This window comes from Arvicola amphibius, chromosome 1 (genome assembly GCF_903992535.2).
Source record: "Arvicola amphibius chromosome 1, mArvAmp1.2, whole genome shotgun sequence".
Taxonomy (NCBI): domain Eukaryota; kingdom Metazoa; phylum Chordata; class Mammalia; order Rodentia; family Cricetidae; genus Arvicola; species Arvicola amphibius.
In genome coordinates, this window is record NC_052047.1 from 36217448 (window position 1) to 36237791 (window position 20344).

The 20344-nt window shown below is 46.8% G+C and overlaps 1 protein-coding gene across 9 annotated transcripts in view; it reads left to right on the plus strand.

The window, feature by feature from the left end:
- Positions 1-20230, plus strand: part of Apbb2 (amyloid beta precursor protein binding family B member 2) — a 325526-nt gene extending 305296 nt beyond the window's left edge. For all 9 annotated transcript variants that reach the window (XM_038324988.1, XM_038325004.2, XM_038325021.2 and 6 more), the window contains 6 exons: positions 4666-4780; positions 5845-5932; positions 6887-6970; positions 9485-9600; positions 11079-11258; positions 16144-20230. In XM_038324988.1, the coding sequence (XP_038180916.1) occupies positions 4666-4780; positions 5845-5932; positions 6887-6970; positions 9485-9600; positions 11079-11258; positions 16144-16314 (754 nt within the window). In that variant the 3' untranslated portion in view covers positions 16315-20230. The remainder of the gene's footprint in view (positions 1-4665; positions 4781-5844; positions 5933-6886; positions 6971-9484; positions 9601-11078; positions 11259-16143) is intronic.
- Positions 20231-20344: the final 114 nt, after the last annotated feature.

Here is a 20344-nt window from a genome sequence, read left to right on the forward strand (position 1 = left end):
ACCCTTGTCTGGTGGGCTGACTTCAGCTCCTTTTCTAGTACTGTCTCCCTGCCTCACAGACCTCAAGGACTCACTGGGAGGTGTTGCACACCTTTAATCCCAGCTCCCAGGAGATAGAGGCAGGCGGATCTCTGTGAGTTCAAGGCCAGCCTGATCTACAGAACAAGTTCCAGAACAGGCTCCAAAGCTTCAGAGAAATCCTGGCTCAAAAAAACAAAACCTCAAACTCAGTGTCCATCATCAGAACAAATTTTTTGAAGCACATGCCACATCTGTCGGGATGCATGTAAGAATGCAAGGCTTGAATGCCTGGAAGTAAAGGCTACACACACAGCAGGGGGCAGCGCTGTGCAGACAGATCCTGGGACAGCATCCGTATAGCCACACCACCAATAGGGCCCCTGCTGCATCAGTGGACAGCCAGGGGCTCTTCCAAGGCGCCTGTAACTCACCTACCTTCTGTCTTGTCGTCATCTGCGTCTCATTCGGGCCGCCTTCTCCTTCCTCACCCTGGAGAGGCTACCAGGAACAGATCATAGGTCTCTCTCTGACTAGTCTGTGAAATTTGCCCCCTGGGCTTCCTGACTGGCACCTTGTCTGTCGGTGTTTGCTTCATTGATGCTCCATGGCAGTGTCACAGAAGGAACCTGCGGAAGCGAATTGGCTATTTCAAAAACTATAAATTCCGAATGCCGTACTACAGTTTGGGGGAAGTCGTGGGGCAGCCGTGGAGTTTCTTGTTGCTGCTGTAGGAGATTACCACGAGCTTAAGTGGCTTAAAGCCACAGACATCACTCTTAGAGCGCTGGAGGTCAGAGGTCTACAGGGAGGCTTTCAAAGCTAGCGGGGCTGTGTTTCTTGTAGAGATTTCAGAAGAGCGCACGTGCCTGCCCTTCCCTGTGTCCTTTGCTTGTGGCCCCGCTCCTCTCCTGTCGTTTCTAAGGCAGGCCTCATTTCCCTCAGGATTTCTCAGAGCCAGTCAATCTACAGAAACGGCCCTGTCTCCGGATCCTTAAGTTGGTACTTCTGCAAGGACGCTTGTCAGAGTCCATGAATTAGGACAAGAATGTCTCTGAGAAGCAAGGGAAGCTGTTACTGTGTCTGCTGCAGCAACTATTTCCAGAAGGCAGATGCTGGAAGCAGCTTTCAGCACAACCATTGAGGAGTTCCTGCTGATTCATGAGATGTTTGTCCATGCTTAGGTCTGAGGGACAAGCCTTGTCCGTGCAGACCTTCATGTTGGGGACTAACAGCTGTTTTAGGGTTATTTGGAATACGTAATGGAATAAAGTTAGAGACATCCAGCCCTCTTAACTCTATGGAAAGAGGCACTGGGATTTCTGCCTATCTGTTATCTACCTAAGAAGAAATAGAGATAGGCTGCTCAAAATTTGTGAAAAGCCCTCCCCCAAGGCCCAAGGCTGCACGCTTTCTCCTTTGGGAAGAGGTAATTTCCAGACGGTTGCCCTGCGGCATTCATCACCTTCCCCTGAGCCGAAAGGAGATGAAGATTAAGAGTAGTGATTTTTAAAAATTATGCCTGTGAGGTTACACATGAAAGAACAGACAGCACGTAGCCGGTGCTTGGTAGGACTGATCTCATGGTTAGTGGTCCAGGTGTGTCCTTTCCTCTCTGCTAGTGACCTTGGGAACCTTGGGAATATAGGCTTCCTGCTAGCTGCCAGTCAGGCTGGAGAGGAGCCTGGGTCTTGGAAGCTTTCATCAGAAGCAAAGCAATGTGAAAGTAAATGTCTCTACCCGCCCATAAAGACAGGCTTCATAACCAGGCCTGGAGTCACACCAGTCCTATATTCTTCTCCAAGATGCTTAGGACCAGAAGGATTTCTGGATTCGGAATGTTTGCATCTACATGATGAGATGGGATCCACAATTCAATCTGACAGTTATTTCTTGTTCACACAAGCCAAAGGCAGTTTTAACACCGTTTTTGATAATTTCATAAAAAAGAAAAAAATCAGTTTCATGGCGTGCCCTTTTCCTCTTGTGGTGCCCTGTCCAGCAAGGTTTGGTTTGAGGTTTCTGGGGTTAGAGATGTTAGCTAAGTAAAACCAGGAACAAACTAGAAGCTGGTTTGCCTGCATCCAGCGGCCTTCTTTCTGTTCCTTCCTGACCCTTAGAGAGGACAGACACAGAGGAGGAACTGTACATTTCTACAAGAGAAAGTATAGCGAGCAGAATTTGCATACTGACAGCATTTAGACAAGCAAGGTCTTGTGGGCCAGAGAGCCAGGCAGACCTTGGGTAGGCTGTGCTGGGTAGGTGACTGCGCTCTGGGCAGATGGAGAGAAGATACCACAACACGCAATCACGAAGATCACGTTCTTAAGCAGAGAGTAGGGAGACCTTGCTAGAAGGAATGATGCTCGGAGATGTTTTACATTTTACAACTCTCAAAATCCAGACAGGGTGTTTGCACTTCCTGTGAGTGATGCAAAGGAATCTGGGGAGATTTGGCCTCAGAAACACAGCAGCCAGACCCGGGAGTTGGAAGGGGAAGGGCTGTAAGACACTGTGTGCCTTACTGTCTGAACCATCTGGGAAATAAAAGGAGTTTGGGGAGGAAACCACGAACAAGACTTCCCCTTAGCCGTCTCCAGAATGAACTGTTGATCTTTTAGGTTGTGTGTTTCCTTGATGGCACCTGAACCTGGGATGGGAAGGCTTTGAGAACACAATATGGAGAAAAACTATTTTCACCTCTCAAAGTGTGCCCCACCCCCAGACCTGTCCCTTTACCCAGTGCCATGGTACCCATTCACACCTCAGGTAAAGGCCACCGTTCCCTGTAGGCACTTGGGACACGTGGAGCAAGCCTGTGCTTCAGTCCTCAACATTCTCATTTTTATTGTGTCCTGGCCCAGACTAGGCATTGGGCATAAGATATAATCCATCTTCATAGAGCTTTGTGGACTTGCAGGATGCCCACTGGTGAGTGTGGTGTATATAGGGAACCCTAGTCCCACAGTGGCAATAAAGTAGAGACAAAGTAAGCAAAGGCAAGGATGAGAACTTGCTAAAATGCGGAGCACTGGTTGGGCTGGAAGGGGAGCAAGGGATCCAGGAGATTTCCAGGTGGTGAGATAGGCCAAGACATTGGGATTGGGTACAGGGCTTTGGCTGGCAGGCTAGGGAACATTTGATTCCAGCATGGAAGATGCCAACGGAGATAGTGAAGGAGCAGGAGGCAGTTAGGAACAATGCTGAGGACAGGTGAGGGTGGGCTGAGGGCAGAACCTGTGAGATAGCAGGCAAGGACGCGCTGACCTGGAGCCTATACAGGACCAACTCCAGGGCACGAAGGCCAGGAGGCAGGTTTCTGTTGCCAGTCCTTTGAGCTCACCAACTTTCCCTCGCCCTAGTACCACACGTATGGTTAGACATGTGGTCACCTATGGAAATCTTGCCAGCTTCATCTGTAGTAAGAGAAGTAATCTAAGCTGCATGGTAGCTCATACCTGTAATTCTGGCACGCGGGGAGGTGGAAGCAAGAGAATTTCTGTAATTTTGTGGCTGGCCCGGGCTACATGGTGAGACCGCATCTCAAAAACCCACGAGTAGGGATTGGGAGGTGGCTCAGCAGCTAAGGACACATACTGCTCTTTCCCAGCACCGGAGCTGGGTTCCCAGCACCACTCACGGCTCTGGCTGCATCCCCAGCTGCAGGGAGATCGCAGGCCTCTGGCCTGGGGGGGAGGGGTGGTCAGTATACAGGTGTACATACCCACACACATACTTATAATTAAAAAATAGAATATATCTTTAAAACTTAAAAAAGACAGATAGGAAGACAAGTAATGTAAAAACTAAATGCAGTTGCTGTGTGGGGTAGCTCATGCCATGGTTGTAGCACCTAGAAGTTAGCTAAGAAGATTGGAGGTCCAGGCCAGCCTCGGCTACACAGCGAGACCTTTCACTTCCTCTTTGGGGAGCCACTGTCACCATTAATAACAGCAAGAAACTTAGTTGTGTTACCCGGTATGGTTGTTTTGAAGCCAAGTAACGTCATAATGGGTATCAGTAGCACAGACAGAGCAGTCAGCATAGGCTGCTTGCTTGAGCTAACCCGATATATAACACAGCATTGCCCCCAGGACCACAGTGTGGATGTCTGGCAAAGTCACATGCCTTTGGTAATATCCAGTTCACAGGACGTGTGTGTTCCGGGGTTCTCTGATTGCCCATCAGCTTCCTCAGGCAGCTGTGGGGCTGGCCCATCCTCTGTGCCCGCCCACACATCACAGCCCATTGTTTCGCTTCTGCTGGCTCATGCTGGTTGTCGTTATATATCATCCTGTAATTCATATTCGTCCCAATCCCGTGTTCATTGTCTCGTCATCTCATTTGTTACTGCTCCAGACAGACGCTTTCTTCAGAATTCAGTGTGCACTCTGGGTTGGTCCCTACCCCAAAGTTCAAGAGCCAGGTTTAGAAGACACTACCACGTCACATAGCAACAGGTCCCTAACAGCCACTGACCTCTGCTTCTGCTGTCTGTAGCTGTTGGTGTTTTGGTTTTGGTGTTTAATCTGCATCTGCAGATCACCGCTGGCACGCTGGCTATGAGCTCGGTTAATAGTCGTATCTGGAGCACATGTTGAGAAAAGGCTCCTTTTCCTAATATGCTGGCAAATTGCCTCTGCACAGGGATTTTGCTTATGTAGCAAGAGACAAAGACACGCGGATTCTGAAGTGTCATGTGTTTCGATGTGACACACCAGCAAAAGCCATCGCCACAAGTCTCCACGAAATCTGTTCTAAGGTAAGAATGGGTCCACGGCACAGGGTCTACCTCCCTGTTCCCCCTCACTGATTGAGCGGAAGGGCAGGAGAGCTGCCTGTGAAATCAAACTCAGGAAGAAGCGGGCAGGGTGGTGTTCAGCCCGTGTTGTTAATGTGTAGTGGATTCCAAGTTCAAGGCATATCGATGACCTCAGGGTTACCCATTCACAGGAATACCCGAGTCCCTCACAAGATGGTGGAGCTTTTGCTTGTAACTTGTGTTTATACTCCTGTGAATGTCATGTTACCGCTACATTACATACACCTAGAGAAATGACGGTCGTTACTTTGCAATGAGCATCTTGGGCTGGGATTCAAAGCGCGAGTTACTTCCAGGGCCATTGTGACCAGGTATCTTTCAATCCCTAAACCCACACCACTGTAACTCCCTGGTGGAGAACAAGAACAAAAAGATGCCTGCACACAGTGACCATTAGTGTCCCTCACAGAAGAGAGACCTCCTGGAAGAGCCAGAGAAGGACAATGGCAGCAGCCGACATTCCTGAGCCCCCTGGGCTCGTTTAATATTCATTTATTCCACACATGCGCTGTGACATACGTACTCTCGTCTATATGCCGTGACGGTGATGAGACACAAAAGGGCAGCTTACCTATCCAAGGTCACGGCTAGTAAGGGCAGCGGTAGGATCTGAACCACACACTGTGTCTCCAGAGGCCTGGAAAGAGTATCTAAGAGTTGCCCTGGGACAGGAGAAGCGTGTCAGTCTGTGCTCCCTGAGCGGAGGGGCCAGAGGGTCCAAGTGTCTCCCAGAGGGTTCAGGTGTCCTCCACAGGTGTGGGAACTAGTAGATGGAAGGAGAAGCTTCCAAGCATTCAGAGGAAATGTTCACCTGTCACCCCCAGCAGGGAAAGGTGAATTTTCACGTAATGTGTAGCGCAGGGCGACTGGCAGGGAAAGGAGGCAGAAGATGAGCGTCAGTTTAAGTCCTGGTAGAATCCACTCAGATGCTTTGTGGGCAGGGCTGGCTGGAGACATGGGGTCCGTAGCTGGGAGCCCAGGATGTGCTTTCATTTGCTGTCTAGATTATGGCTGAACGGAAGAATGCCAAAGCCCTGGCCTGCAGCTCCTTACAGGAAAGGAACAATGTGAGTCTCGACGTCCCGTTGCAAGGTATGTCTACAGCGGCTCCTCCTCCAAGGCTCCTGCCAGTCCGGCAAGACTGGAGGGTTGCAGGGTTCTCTGGTACTTTACGTCTCCCCGTCTCCTTTGAAAGCACACTCGAGGGCTGGGTGATGGCACCGGCTACTCTTACAGAATACCCGAGTTCGATTCCCAGCACCCACAGGGCTTCTCACAACCATGTGTGATTCTGTTTCCAGGGCATCCGTTGCTCTCTTCTGGCTTCTACAGTGACTGCACGCATGTGCTGCACATATATGCAAGCTAACTAAACCTTTCATACATATAAAATAAAAATACACCTTAAAATTGGGCCTGGTGGCCTCTATCCTAGAATCCGATCTCTGGAATTTGGGACATAGAGTCAGTAGGACTGTGAGTCAGCCTGGGTGCTGCATGGTGAGACCCTGCCTGGGTAGTGGAGGGTACGATGAGCATGTGCTCCAGGCCCTGAGGGGACACAGTTCAAAAGTATTGAATTAGAAAATATTTTAGCAGAGTTTATGTTTTGTTTTGTTTAATCCCATGTATAGCCCTAGGGTAAGGACTGTCTAGTTTAAAAACCTATAGAGTGTTAGTTGGGGGGACTGCATTGTTTTTTCCATGCCTTTGGTTATATATACCCTTTGTGACTAAACCTTCTTTGGGCACCAGCCACGCCTAACAAATAGGGCACGAAAAGCTGTTTCTTAGCACATGAAAGACATAGCATACTGGGTTTTGCCTTCCTAAGCATTTCACCTTGAAAGAGAGATCAGTAGGGTTTAGACTGGCAAAGCCCCTATGTCTGGAGTCGGGAAATGCTGTCATTTATAGAACACACGTCTGGGAACAGGGTGATCTGGTATGGGTCGCCATCTGGGTGTGCAGATTCCAGATGGACAACAGCTGGCTTTCCCCATGCCCTGGAACTACTGAGAAATACTCTGCTTTTGTTCCCTGTAGTAGATTTTCCAACACCAAAGACGGAGCTGGTGCAGAAGTTCCACGTGCAGTACCTGGGCATGTTACCCGTGGACAGGCCTGTTGGTAGGTAAAACTGGGCAAGGCTTCCAAAGCTTCCAAGAGCCGTTGGTTCTCCCATGAGGGTGAGGGTCACCGTATGACTCCTCATCTTAACCCTGACTCGTGCCTCTGTGGTGACACCAGCCGGGACACGTGATCATCCTGGTTGCGTAGGTGGTGGGGGCAAGCTAACCTTGGCTTGATGTGCGGTCCCAGCACGCAGACTCCAAGGGGACAGGTGTGTGTTTCCTCTTGTCCCAGCACTTCAGGGACGAGCAGCCCAGGACTGTAGAGTGCTCCGCTTTGGGGTCAGGCTCCTGCCTCCATTCTTACCCACTGGAGACAGGTGGGGAATACTGATGGAGCCCTCATATCTTTACACAATGACTCATAGTGGTATGTCCTACCCTGGGGCCAGGAACTGAGGTGTTCACCTGCCTAAGCTCACGGAGAAGCTGGGAGCTGTAGCTTCTCCCTGGCTGGACAAGGCCCTGGAGAAGTCGGAGGTCTGGGGGTAGAGTGAAATGCTCTCTGGGGCGCAGTTAGGCACGTCCTCAGAGGGGCAAAGACCTTAACTGTTGTTTGACTCAGCAGTTCTGCCCCCAAGCATGTACCCAGGAAAACGGGTAGCTTTGTTCCCCCTCAAAGCTACAAACGCATTCCTAGTAGCATTTGTTCATGACAGTTTTCAAAAGTAAAGACACTCCTAATGCCCATCACCTGACTAATGGATAGATTAAAAACTCTCCAATAATGGAATTTTATCCGACAAGAAAAAATAAGTGCTGAAACATGTCACAGCACGCGTGACCCTCGAAACATTGAGGTGGATCAAAGAAGTCACCTCTCCCGCCCCGAAGAGTCCTCTGTGTAGGATTCTTTTTTTTTTATTTTTTTTTAATTAATTTATTTTTATTATTAAAAATTTCTGGTCTGGAGAGATGGCTCAGAGGTTAAGAGCATTGCCTGCTCTTCCAAAGGTCCTGAGTTCAATTCCCGGCAACCACATGGTGGCTCACAACCATCTGTAATGGGGTCTGGTGCCCTCTTCTGGCCTGCAGACATACACACAGACAGAATATTGTATACATAATAAATAAATAAATAAATAAATAAATAAATAAATAAATAAATATTTTAAAAAAAAATTTCCACCTCCTCCCCACCTCCCATTTCCCTCCCCCTCCCTTAACTCCCCTCCCCCTCCCTTGCCAGTCCCAGGAGCAGTCAGGGTTCCCTGCCCTGCGGGAAGTCCAAGGTCCAACCCACTCCATCTGGGACCAGGAAGGTGCGCATCTAAACAGACTAGGCTCCCCAAAAGCCAGTACATCCGGTAGGATCAAAACCCAGTGCCATTGTTCTTGGGTTCTCAGTCAGCCTTCATTGTCCAACACGTTCAGAGAATCCGGTTTGATCCCATGTTTTTTTCAGTCCAGGTCACGCTGGCCTTGGTGAGCTCCCATTAGACCAGCCCCACAGTCTCAGTGGGTGGGCGCACTCCTTGCGGTCCTGACTTCCTTGCTCATGTTCTCTCTCCTTCAGCTCCTCATTTGGGCCTTGGGAGCTCAGTCCTGCACTCCCGTGTGGGTCTCTGTCTCTATCTCCATCCATCGCCAGATGAAGCTTCTCTGGTGATATGCAAGATATTCATCAGTATGGCTATAGGAAAGGGCCATTTCAGGCTCCCTCTCCTCAGCTGCCCAAGGAACTAGCTGGGGACATCTCCTCTGTGTAGGATTCTTAACAGAAGTGCTGATAATAGGCAAGGCCCCAGAGCCAGACAGAAAGTAGGAACTGATTCGAGGTTAGGTTATAGGGAACATAGAGAATTCCCCCCTAAGAATTACAGGGGTGCTGAAAATATTCTAAATTGATTTGATGACTCCCCTATGAGTAGACTGAAAACCATTGGGTGGTATGCATTAAAAACAGTGAATTCCATGCGAGTTACGTCACAATGAAGTTGTTACTTCTGAGCAGGCCAAATAGCTCAGGGGGCAAAGGACAGCTGGAAAGTTGTCTGCAGACACGCACACAATGTGTCATGTGCTGTCACACACAATAAACAGATTTTTTGTGTTTTAAGCTTACTTATTCTACAGCTCGCAAAGGAACCCCACTGGACAGCATGGAATGTTTCTGTAAAGGGGCTATCAACTCTTCCCTGACTAAATGTCAGTGTAATGGGGAAGGGTCTGGTGCTCTGGTAGATGCTGGCTTCTGTTGGCTCTCCTTCCCCAGGCTCTCAAAGGCAGGCTTGAGGTTGGAGCATCATAGTCTCATAGATAGGACACACACATGCACCACACATGCATGCATGCAGACATGCAGGTACATACGTACACACACATCCCTGGAGGTGCCCGGGACTCTCTATTGGAAAAACTGGCTTTTTTTTCTTCTGAGCAAACTTGAGGATAAAGCAGTAAGGTGGCCCGACCCCAGGAACTAAAAAGGTCAACAACCTGGGTCTGGCTGTTCCTGAGTGACTGGGCTTGCATTAGAGAGTGAAGTTTTAATTATCCTTTCTATGTGTAGGCATGGACACCCTGAACAGTGCCATAGAAAGTCTTATGACCTCATCCAGCAAGGAGGATTGGCCTTCGGTGAACATGAACGTGGCCGATGCCACTGTGACCGTCATCAGTGAAAAGGTGAGGAGCTCGAGAGGACACTGGGCTTGCCACGGAGTCAAGGCTTGGCCTCATGGGGGTGATATTGACTTGTGATTAAAATGGCCTACGTTTATAGAAGATTTGGGACTTTGTCTGGGCCTCATCGTGCCTCCCTCAGGATCTGGTAACTCCTATTCTGATGCCCCCATTCTGCCTTTCTCTCTTGCTTGAGAGATTGAAATGGCTCAAGGTGACAAGTGGCGCTAGCCGTAGCTTACTGTGCCTTTCAGTTTTGTTATTAGGGCTCTCGTGTGGACTAGGCCATGCTGTCTGGAGTTAGGTGCAAATGTTGCTTGTATTAGGGAAGCCCAATGATATATGACTTCTGGAGAACAGATCATTGGTCATCCTGACAGACCGGCGTTTGCCTCAACCCAGATTATCCCGTCAGGGTGATTGAACAGAGTTAACTTGGCTGAGATCAAATTGGAAGCACAGAACCGGGCCTTCAAGCCAGATGGCCTGAGTTCAGCCCCCTTTACCAAGGTGCGTGAAGCCCCTGCACTGGAAAGACCTCAGGTCATAAGCATGTCCCAGCTTCCGCCATCAGCAGGTCACTGTCGAAACCACTTCACTCCTGTCGGTGAACAGTCCTCCCCAGCCCACCTTCCTCTCCCCTCGTGCTGGATTTCACTCCTAAAGCGTGTTGTGGTACCCTTCCCCACTGCGGTGTTCTGGCTGGTGCAGCTCCCTCCATGTACCACAGCCCTTTGTCCACACCCTCTTTCCCAGACTCCGACTCCAGCATTTCTTCCCCAAACCTCCTGACCTCCCTGCCCGGGGTAGGATACCTGTGAAATGGATGAATAATATTTAACAAGCCAGGGTGTGAAAGCTGGCATTCTCGCTGTGTTTACTAACTCACAAATTGCCTGTGGTTGCAGCCATGGATGTCAGCTATGAAGCGAATCCCACACACATCTTTATGCTGCCTTGTGTGTGGAGAGGAGGAGGGGGGATGAGTTGACAAATGTGTTGATTAGCAGCATTTTGTCTTCCACAGTGTTAGACATGATTTGGCGCTTGAATAAAAAACAGCGGAGCGAGACATGTGAATCTTTTACTCATGGACACAGACAAAGGTTCACATAGACAAAGGGGTCCTGAGCCACTGAGGGTCCTGCATTGGGCAGTCTATAGAAGTCTATGTGACATTCTTCCCCCCACAGTAAAGAACGGATGTGGGCTACAGTGGATAGAGAATGGGGCACACATCCCTTTCCACAGCAGCAGGGTCATTCACTGTGAGATCAGATACCCACGGCAGTGGTGGCCTCTCGGGCTACTTAGTGGTGGCTACTTAGCCACACGTTCTGACTTTCTGCTAAGATGCAAATCCTACCAGGCTCCTATCATTCTTTCAGAGAAGCGGAATTCTCAAGTATTTAAGGTGTGACGTTTGTGCTAGTAGCTCTGACTTTTCAGAGAGCACGGGTGCTGAACCATGTCTCTTACAGAGCGAAGAGGAAATCTTGGTGGAGTGTCGAGTGCGGTTTCTGTCCTTCATGGGTGTCGGGAAGGATGTCCACACATTTGCCTTCATCATGGACACTGGGAACCAGCGCTTTGAGTGCCACGTGTTCTGGTGTGAGCCTAACGCCGCCAATGTGTCAGAAGCTGTCCAGGCTGCCTGCATGGTAAGGGAGCCCACCTTTTGCTCCACCTTCCCTGTCCTTCTTGTTCTAGATGCTGTAAATTCGAGTGGAAATCCTTTATTTGATGGATAACGTCTGACTCCCAAAGCCCCGTACTTTATAGTGATCAGTAAGTAACAGACTAGAGTCGGCCACGTGCGGCTGGCTCACAAGGCCTGGGTACTTCACAGGATGTCTGATTTGAGACGTAAACATCTCTTCATTGAGCAGATGTGCTCTGGGAACCTTTCTTGCACACACTGGAACTCTTCTGGTCAGAGCAAAGGAGCTGTGAAGGTAGGCACCAGAGCCTGAGGTCCAGGGCACAGTCTAGTGATAGTTGCTGGAACTGGTGGAAGAAACAGGACCCCTGTCGTGAAAGACCGAGTAAAGTTGGACTCTCCGGGAAAGATTACCACGTAGGAATTGCTCATCTCCAGCTTCCGGAGTTTTTCTGGATTTGGGTTTGGTGTTTTGAGATAGCTCAGGCTGGCCTGGAACTCACTGTAGCCTAGACTGTCTTTAAACTCTCAACCTTCCCAGCAGTGGAACTATACACATGTGCCACCGCTTCCAGCTCATACGTAGGTTTTAAAATAGTATTCCATCCGAAAGGAAGACAGTCCATCTTCCTGGAGACGTTTCCTCGTGAGGGCAAGTTTAAAGTACAGCTTGAGATGCAGTGACCAACCCGGGCCGCCAGCATGAAAACTAGAGAGACAAGGAGGGGCCTCGGCAGGAGGAAGCCAGAAGAGGCTAACGAGGCCATGATCAATGCGTTCACCTTGTGTGGAGAAGTCCCCTCTGCTACGACCCCAGAGAGCCCCAAGTGTGGATCCAGGAGCTCTGCTATGACCCCAGAGAGCCCCAAGTGTGGATCCGGGAGCTCTGCACAGACCCCACCCAGAAAGCCCTGTGAATCAGGGAGCTCAGTGTAGTGGGAGAGACACAAAATCCAAAGTCCCATGGTAGTGTGGAAAGAGCTATAAGTGGAGGAGACTACACCAGACTGAGAAGGGATTGGACAAAGGGAGAAAGACTCTGAAAGTGGGGAACTAGGAAAGTCTGCTGAGGGGTTATCAAAGGAACGCCACTGGCTGGCCTGCGAGCTTGGTTTGTTTAGGATGGAGGCAATCTGCACACTTTCTTGCGCTAAAGGAGCCACGTGACTCATGTGTCTTATAATGACATGTATGTCAGTGTGAATGACAGACCACACGTAAGACAGTCGGTTCCGTGAAAGTACAGTGGAGTTAAAAACTACCTATCTATCGCCTATGACGCTTCTATGGGTTTGTTTGTCTTTAAGGTTTTACAATTATCAGTCCTCTGTGTGAAAGTTTGCAGCGCCTGGCAGATCCATCACCACAGACTCTCCCCCACTTTGCCTCTGCCAGCCGCAGTGTGGCTGTGGCTGTGGCCGTGGCCGTGGAAGCGCCTCCTCCTTCGCTCTCATCTCCAGCTCCTTCTGCTGTTTTCTTGGCATCTCTCTCTCCTCACACAGGCCATGTCTTGCAAGGCTGCATTTGGCCTCGTTTTTACTTGCGCAATCCAAGAAATCATAAATCGCACCCAAGCCAGTTGTCATGTCATCCCCAAAATGAGTTCTGAATCCAGATACAAAAAAAAAACCAAAAAGCAAAAAAACAAACAAACAAAAAAAAAACCCGACATCTGGTATGGTCTGTACATTCTAGCTTCTTTTTCTCGATTTCTGTCTCAGGTATTATTGCCTTCCCATGGAGAAGGACACTGATGACTATTTAGACAACAGGATAGGAAGGAAAAGAGCAGATTGGCCCCCGATACCTATTGAGGCCAGTGAGCAGGTAAAGTCACTTGCTACCAAACCTGGTAACCTAATTTTTGAGACATGGAGCCCATATGAGAAAAGACCAATTCCCACAAGTTGTCCTCTGACTTCCATGTGTGTCCTATAGCACATGATAAACACATGCACACCCTTTTTTTTTTTTTAATCTTTGAGACTATTGAGTGGGGGGAAGGGAAGGAAGGAAGGAAGAGAGACCTGGGATCTGCACTCCATCTGGTTCCCACTCACTGGTCCTCAGTGGGAGGGCTGTTTTCTCTAAGTGCTGTGCACACAGGATGCTAATGTTCACAAGCCTGGGTATTCAGGAGCAGGGCTGTGGGGGAGGAGCAGGGGAGTGCAGGAGCTGAGGTGGACCTGGGAACCAGGTGTAGATGGGAGGAAGGGACTATGGGAAATAAACAAGTGCTCTTTCAGTCAAGCGAAAAAAAACTAGATATTTTACAAAATTGAAATGGAGCATAACAGATGGTTTGGGTCTAAAATGAATGGCTTTCACTCTTAATTATGCATTTTAAATGCTAATGACAGTTAGCTAATTAGTTTTATCAGTGGCTACAGTTTTGTTTTTCCAGATTCCCAGAAACATTTTTCCACTTGAAAACACTTTTTTAATAAAAATTTTATTAATGTGACCAGCTGGAGTAGCTCAGGCAGTGTGGTAGAAGGCACGTGGGTACAATCTAAGCTCCCACCACACTCTGAATCCAGTTCTCCCCAATGCAGGGGTACCCTTCTTCATTCAGATCCATGCCAATCTCCATCTGGAATACTTATGCCTGGACTGGTACGATCAGAGATATGGTAGTGACACATTCTTTTGAATTCCCTTTTAAGGCCCATTCTGCAGCTGTGTTATATAGACCTAAGTGAAGACACTTTCATGAAATTTAAAATAGGCCAGAGCGGATTCTTTATTTATGAATTCCATCAGTTATGTGCAATTTTGATTCACGATATACATGCAAAGCTACTATTTGAAATTTCAAGTCCAGGGTTTAATCCTGCCACACATACCTGCTGATGGATTGATGCTTTAAGAGGCGTGTGATTGGCGATGCAGACCGAGCAAGATGTTCTCCGTAGAGCAGACATGTGGAAAACCATCCTTTTGTGTGTACTGAGTTTTCTGATCTGTGGGACATAAGAGAACATTCGAACCCCCATCCCATCTTTTGGTGAGTGTTTTCATGTGTTTGAGGGAGAAGCAGCTATAACTATGCCAAGGGTCAACAGTCCTTTAACTTGACTTTAGAGATCAGAAAGAAATGACAAACAATCCTTTTCATCTAACATTGAAGAACTCCTTAGCTTTCTACTAGTTCAAAAGCAAGCAGGCTATGTTGATGTAGTTCTCTCTTTAAAAAGTTTTTATTGCCAGGTGGTGGTGGCACACACCTCACAGCACTTGGGAGGCCAAGGCAGTTGGATCTCTATGAGTCTGACAGCCTGCTCTACAGAGCGAGTTCCAGGAAAGCCAGGGCTGTTATACAGAGCAACCGTGTCTTGAAAAACAACAAAGGAGTTTTTATTAGTGACTATGTGCATATGGTGTGTGTGAGGAAGAGTGCAAGTGCACAGTTGCCACGTGTGGAGGTCAGTGGACAACCCTGGGGAGTTCGTTCTTTCCTAGTGTGGGTTTCTGGTCTCAAAGTCAGGTTGTTAGGTTTGAAAATCAAGTGCCTTTACCTGCCGAGCCATCTCAGCAGGCCTGTGTTGCTATATTTCTGAAGGATAGATATGCTCATGTTGCCAGTGCTAATGGTAGGTGTTGGTTTGGTTTTTTGTTTGTTTGTTTGTTTTTTAATCTCTTAGGGTTTATACTTGAACATAAAAGAGATAACTGAAATCTCAGTACAACATTTTCTATTACATACAGTAGGAAACAGGGAGGGGAACAAATACACGTTGCTAGGCCTATCTAAGGCTTTCTACAGTTTGCTTTATAGTTCTCAACTGCTCTATAGTCAAAGACACTGAGACTTGGAGAAATGCAATGACTGGGTTCCTAGAGCTCACAAGCAATACAGCCTGGATGCAGACTGAACCCTCCCTATCGTGCGATGTCACCAACACTTACCTGGATGTACATGTCTGATGGAAAGCTTAGTTAATGCCTTCTCTCTATGATCCTTTTTATTTGCTTAGCTATTGACTCTGAGCAGTGGGTGGAAAGGAAGGGTGGGAGAAGCCAAACAGCTGTTGGAATTTAAAACATCCCACATTAAGAACGAAATGAATCCGGACTGATGCACTCAGGGGTAGAGCCCTTGCCTCACATATACAAGGACCTGGGTCAGTCTTCCCCACCATACAATAGAAATGGTAGTAGTATGGGGTGACGGGGAGCAGTGGTGGCAGGAGTCATGGTGATGAGTGGCAGCTGTGGTAGACCAGATGGTGACGGTGGTAATAGTACTACTGGTGGAGATGGGGTGGAGGTGTGTTGGGGAAGGGCCGCTTGTTTCATTCCTGGCTGCTCAGTCCCAAAATAATCACACAGAAACTGTATTATTTAAATCACTGCTTGGCCCAGTAGCTCTAGTTCCTTATTGGCTAACTCTTACATCTTAATTTAACCCATCTCCATTAATCTGTGCATCACCACACGTTCATGGCCTACCAGCAACGTTTCAGTACGTCTGTCTCTGGTAGCGGTTACAGGGCTTCTCTCTGACTCTGCCTCCTTTCTCCCAGCATTCAGTTTGGTTTTCCCCACCTACCTAAGTTCTTTCCTGTCAACAGGCCAGGGCAGTTTCTTTATTCACCAGTGATATTCACAGCATACAGAGGGGAATCCCACCTCAGTGGTGGAGGGTGGTACTGGTGCTGGTGGGTGGGGGTGGTGGTAATGGTGGTAATGATAATGGGAGTGGTTGTTAGTGGTGGTAATGGTGGTAATATTACTAGTGGTGGTAGCAATAGTGCTGGTGGGGGTTGGTGGTGGTGGTGATGAACTCCTAGATTTATATTTAGAAGTTGGGCCATTAACTTTTGAACATAACAACCAAGAAGAAATACTGTTACTTAAATTGCTGCTTGTTTGTTTTATTCCAGTTGCGATATCAGAAGTGCTTGGTAGCCAGGCCACCTTCACAGAAAGTCCGACCTCCACCCCCGCCAGCAGCGGACTCAGTGACCAGAAGAGTCACAACTAATGTAAAACGAGGGGTCTTATCGCTCATTGACACATTGAAACAGAAACGCCCCGTCCCGGAGACGCCCTAGCAGCTCTGGGCTCCGGGATTCTGTCACTTTTACCTGAAGAGCAAACGTCTACACTAAAGAAGCCGACAGCTGGCCTTCCATTCAGTTGCTGATGCTTTGTCTCCAGAGAATTCATCCTTAACCAAACAGTGTTAAGACAAGCATGTGACCGCGTCTTGCCACCACCATGTGCTATGAAAAGAAGCATGAGTTGTTTTTGTTTTCTGTTCCCGTAAGTTCCATCATGAGCAGTGGAAGGTCTTTTACTGTAAATATTGTGAGCAGGACTTCACACACTCTCCGAAGAATGTGGCCACACCCTTCCTAGAGAACTTAATGCTGCATCCTTGGAGTGAATGATTCCCAGGTTCATTTTCTGTCCTCTTGGTTGGATCTGTCACAAGCAACCTTGGGGTCCCAAGCAACCTTGGGGTCCCTTGGCACTTTGCCTTGTGTTCAGCTTTTAAAACATTCAGACCCTGAGGGACAGATAATCATTGGATTTCTGTAAAAAGAACATTTGGGTTTTAGTTTTTCATAAAAGTGAACCTGTCAGTTGACAAAAACTGGCTGTTGGCATCAGTGCAGACACTAACCAGCCACTTTCCTCAGCGAGCTCTCTGATGCATGGACACCTCTTCATGTCTTTGGGGTGCTGGGAAAAGGAAAACTTTAAAATTGATAGAAAACTAAATTTGAGGAATTAAAAATCAAGCAAAAACAACAGCCTTTCTTTTCAGATGGTTTTCAAACTGGTTATTTAAAGAGAGAGAGAGAGAGAGAGAGAGATTAAAAGATTCATAATACATTTGGGATGGGACATATTTCAAACTTCTGCCTTACATTGTACAATGCAGCTAGAGAATTAAAGTATGCTATGGCCATTCTCCACCCACACCTAAAAATGAAATATTCCTACACTTTCCATCCTTAGCTTGACGAGCTAATATGCAATTTAGAGTTGAGGAAATGTCATTTATATCTCTGTCACACACTATGATTTTAGCTCTCACTGTGTGATTCTTGTTAGTTCACATCCTGGAGGTAAATGCCCTCCTAGGATTCCCTATCTGCCACAAGCTTTTGCTATGCTTTTTGTCCAGAAAGCTGTCTAGCCATCATATAGTGTCCATGGCAACAAATTTAAGTTGTACTTTCCTTGAACTTATGTATTTAATATTAGAAATTTGCTAAGACTTGACTAGATATGTTTTAAAACTTCTATTTTTCCATTTTACTTTCAAAAGATTTAATTTTTTCTTATCTGAGAACAATAGACACAGAAATAATGGATTGTTTGATAGTGTTCCCCAATTATCATTTTCTTGCCTCTTTTTATGTAGCTAAGAAACCTAACTATAAAGATACACAAATTTAGACTCTCGTTGACATTATTTTAAAAGGAGGTTGCAAAGATCAATCTTTTATTACTCTTGTTTACTTTTAATGTCAAAATTAATATTGTTATAAAAGTAATGCTTTGTGTTTCTGCGCTGCTCTGCAGATGCCCGCAGTTTTATCACAGTCGAGCCTTACAAGGTAGAAAAGGTACCAAACTCACTGAAGAAATCAGATACACAGGGTTTTGTACCAAGAGGTTGAGTGGCCAAGGATCTCACCCAAGTTCCTGAGAGCCAGAACCAGGACCACGTCTCCCAGCTTCTGCCACCTTATGCCTCTTCCACACAGTCAGGAAGACCCTTCACAGATGACTCTAGGTCCATACACAAAACAGATAAGGAAAATACTATCAGGCAATTTCAGAATCCCCAAGTGTGTTAAGGAAAACGTCCAGTTAATCTCCACAGTGGCATTTATTGTTAAGACCATTGTCCTTTCTCAGTCCAGGACTGCGTTCCTCAGCAGCCTTCCCAAGCTGAGATTTTTCTAGATATTATATTACTTGTGTAGAAACCTTCCTGACTGTGGCACTTAGCAGCCACAGACTGTGTTGAAGTGAGTGTGTTCCACCTGCGGGTCCCTCAGAAAACCCATGGCATCAAATGCAGAGAACCTGTACTGTTCTCTAGCATCCACACACTACAATAAAAGTGATGTTCCTTGAGAAAAAAAATGCATTAATACTTGGTGCCAACTTGCATACTAGCTGAAGTAACTAGTGCCATCTGAGAGATTTCTGAGTTAAGAAAACCTTATTGTGCCCAGAGAAAAACTGTCCAGAATCCAGTTATGGTCTCTCATTTTGAGCTTCATGGTGAAATGTTTTAATGCACTCCACTTCAAAACTCTAAAGTAATCCCTGTTTCTATAGGACGTCTCCAGCCAAACCCTGTTCGTCTTTAAGACCTACATTTGTTTGTTTTCGGGATCAAGAATACTGAGCTAGCTTTAAGTAGCAAACTGATTTATATATGCAATTTTAGGACTCAGTAAGAGGAATGATAGCCTTTACACAGGAAAAAACTCTTACTGTGGCTGTTTTGTTTCGAAAGTAGCTTTGCCTACTAAATGCAGGTTGATTTTTGTAAAATGAATTATGTTAAACAGTGTATTCAGACAACTTTCTGCCATGGCCAAAAAGTATGTGTGAACGTGTGTTTGCATTTGTTTGTGAAAGGGTGCCTGCGATCTTAGTGACTTCAGTTATCTATGCATTCTTTAGATCCGGGATTCGGGAACAGGCAGCCGTGTTCACTAAGCCTTGTGTGTCTTAGCATTTTTTTAATTAACCTGTTAAATACAGCTTAAAATATTTTTATTTTATTTATTCTATTTTTACTGAAATATGGCGCATTGTTGTGTTAATGTATTCTCTTTCCTGGGTATAACGTCAGTTACCTGGGTCTAATTAATCTCAGTGAACTACATTGCCTACAAGGTGGTTTTGTAATGATTTGTAGTCACATTTTTATTGGAATATGTAGAAGCAAGGGCAGAATGCTTAAAGTTCCTTTTATTTTTTAAAAGTAACTAGGTAGGAGTGCTCTGCCCACCTTCCCTGTGCTCCGGGGCAGCATTACCGTGGTAGCCAACATGCCTGTGGCTAAGGGCATGTCTTCGTAGATAGACTAAGGCACTGTGCGGTGCTTTGTTTTTATATCCTTCACAACTTGCGTGGCGTCATCAAAGAGCTACACATCCATCCACGTGCCCTTTGTTTCCACCTGGATTCAGGATCACCCGTGGCTAATTAGAACCATTGTTTCATTTGTTTGTCTGTCTGTCTCACTGCATGAAGGGACATTAGACCCATTTCCATTAAAACAAATTCTTGGTGATACAACTGTTGGCACTGCTACCTTTTTTTAAAATACACATTAGGCATTTAAGAAGGACACAGAACAAACCACTCAGAACAGGACCACTTACGTGTAGACCCAACGCTTCCCTTACTGTAGGGCACACTCCCTGTATGAGCATTGCAACGCAAGACTTCACAAACCACGTGGGAAAATGTCTCCCTAACATTAGCACAATTTAATCAAGCCAAAAGCTCTCGAGTTGGCCAGGTTTAACCTAACCTCCTAACATCCGACATGCTCACAGCCAGTAAGAAAGCAATTGAACTTGTTTAGGCATACTGGGGGTGTGGCTCAGTGGTAGAGCACTTGCGTAAGATGTGCAGGGCTCTGAGTTTAAGCCTTGGAACCATGAAGCGGGGGGGGGGGGGGGGGGGTTGCACTTCAAGGCAAAGATCTTTGCTTGCACCAACTGTGAGAGCATTGCCAGGCAGCCACATCAGCCACTTCCTCCTAAAAGGACATCTTGTTTTCTTTTTGATGCCTTTTGCTGTTGACCACATTTGCACATTTAAATGTAAGATGTTGTGAGAATAAATGTAGCTGCGTACAAGGTTTGACTCGTTTATCTGCCAGCACGGCCACATATATAAGAAACAGATGCAAACCTAGTGTCTCTACAGTAGTTATTTTATTTTTGTATTATTCTTACTTCAAATTAAACTTTTTAAAAATCATTTTAGTAATGTAAGATTCTGCTTTCATTAGTGTTTGCATTTCCCACTTGGTGAGAATGAGCTGGTGACTTTAAGGAATTGCTCTTCCCTTACTCTTCGGTCAGGAAAGAGCTG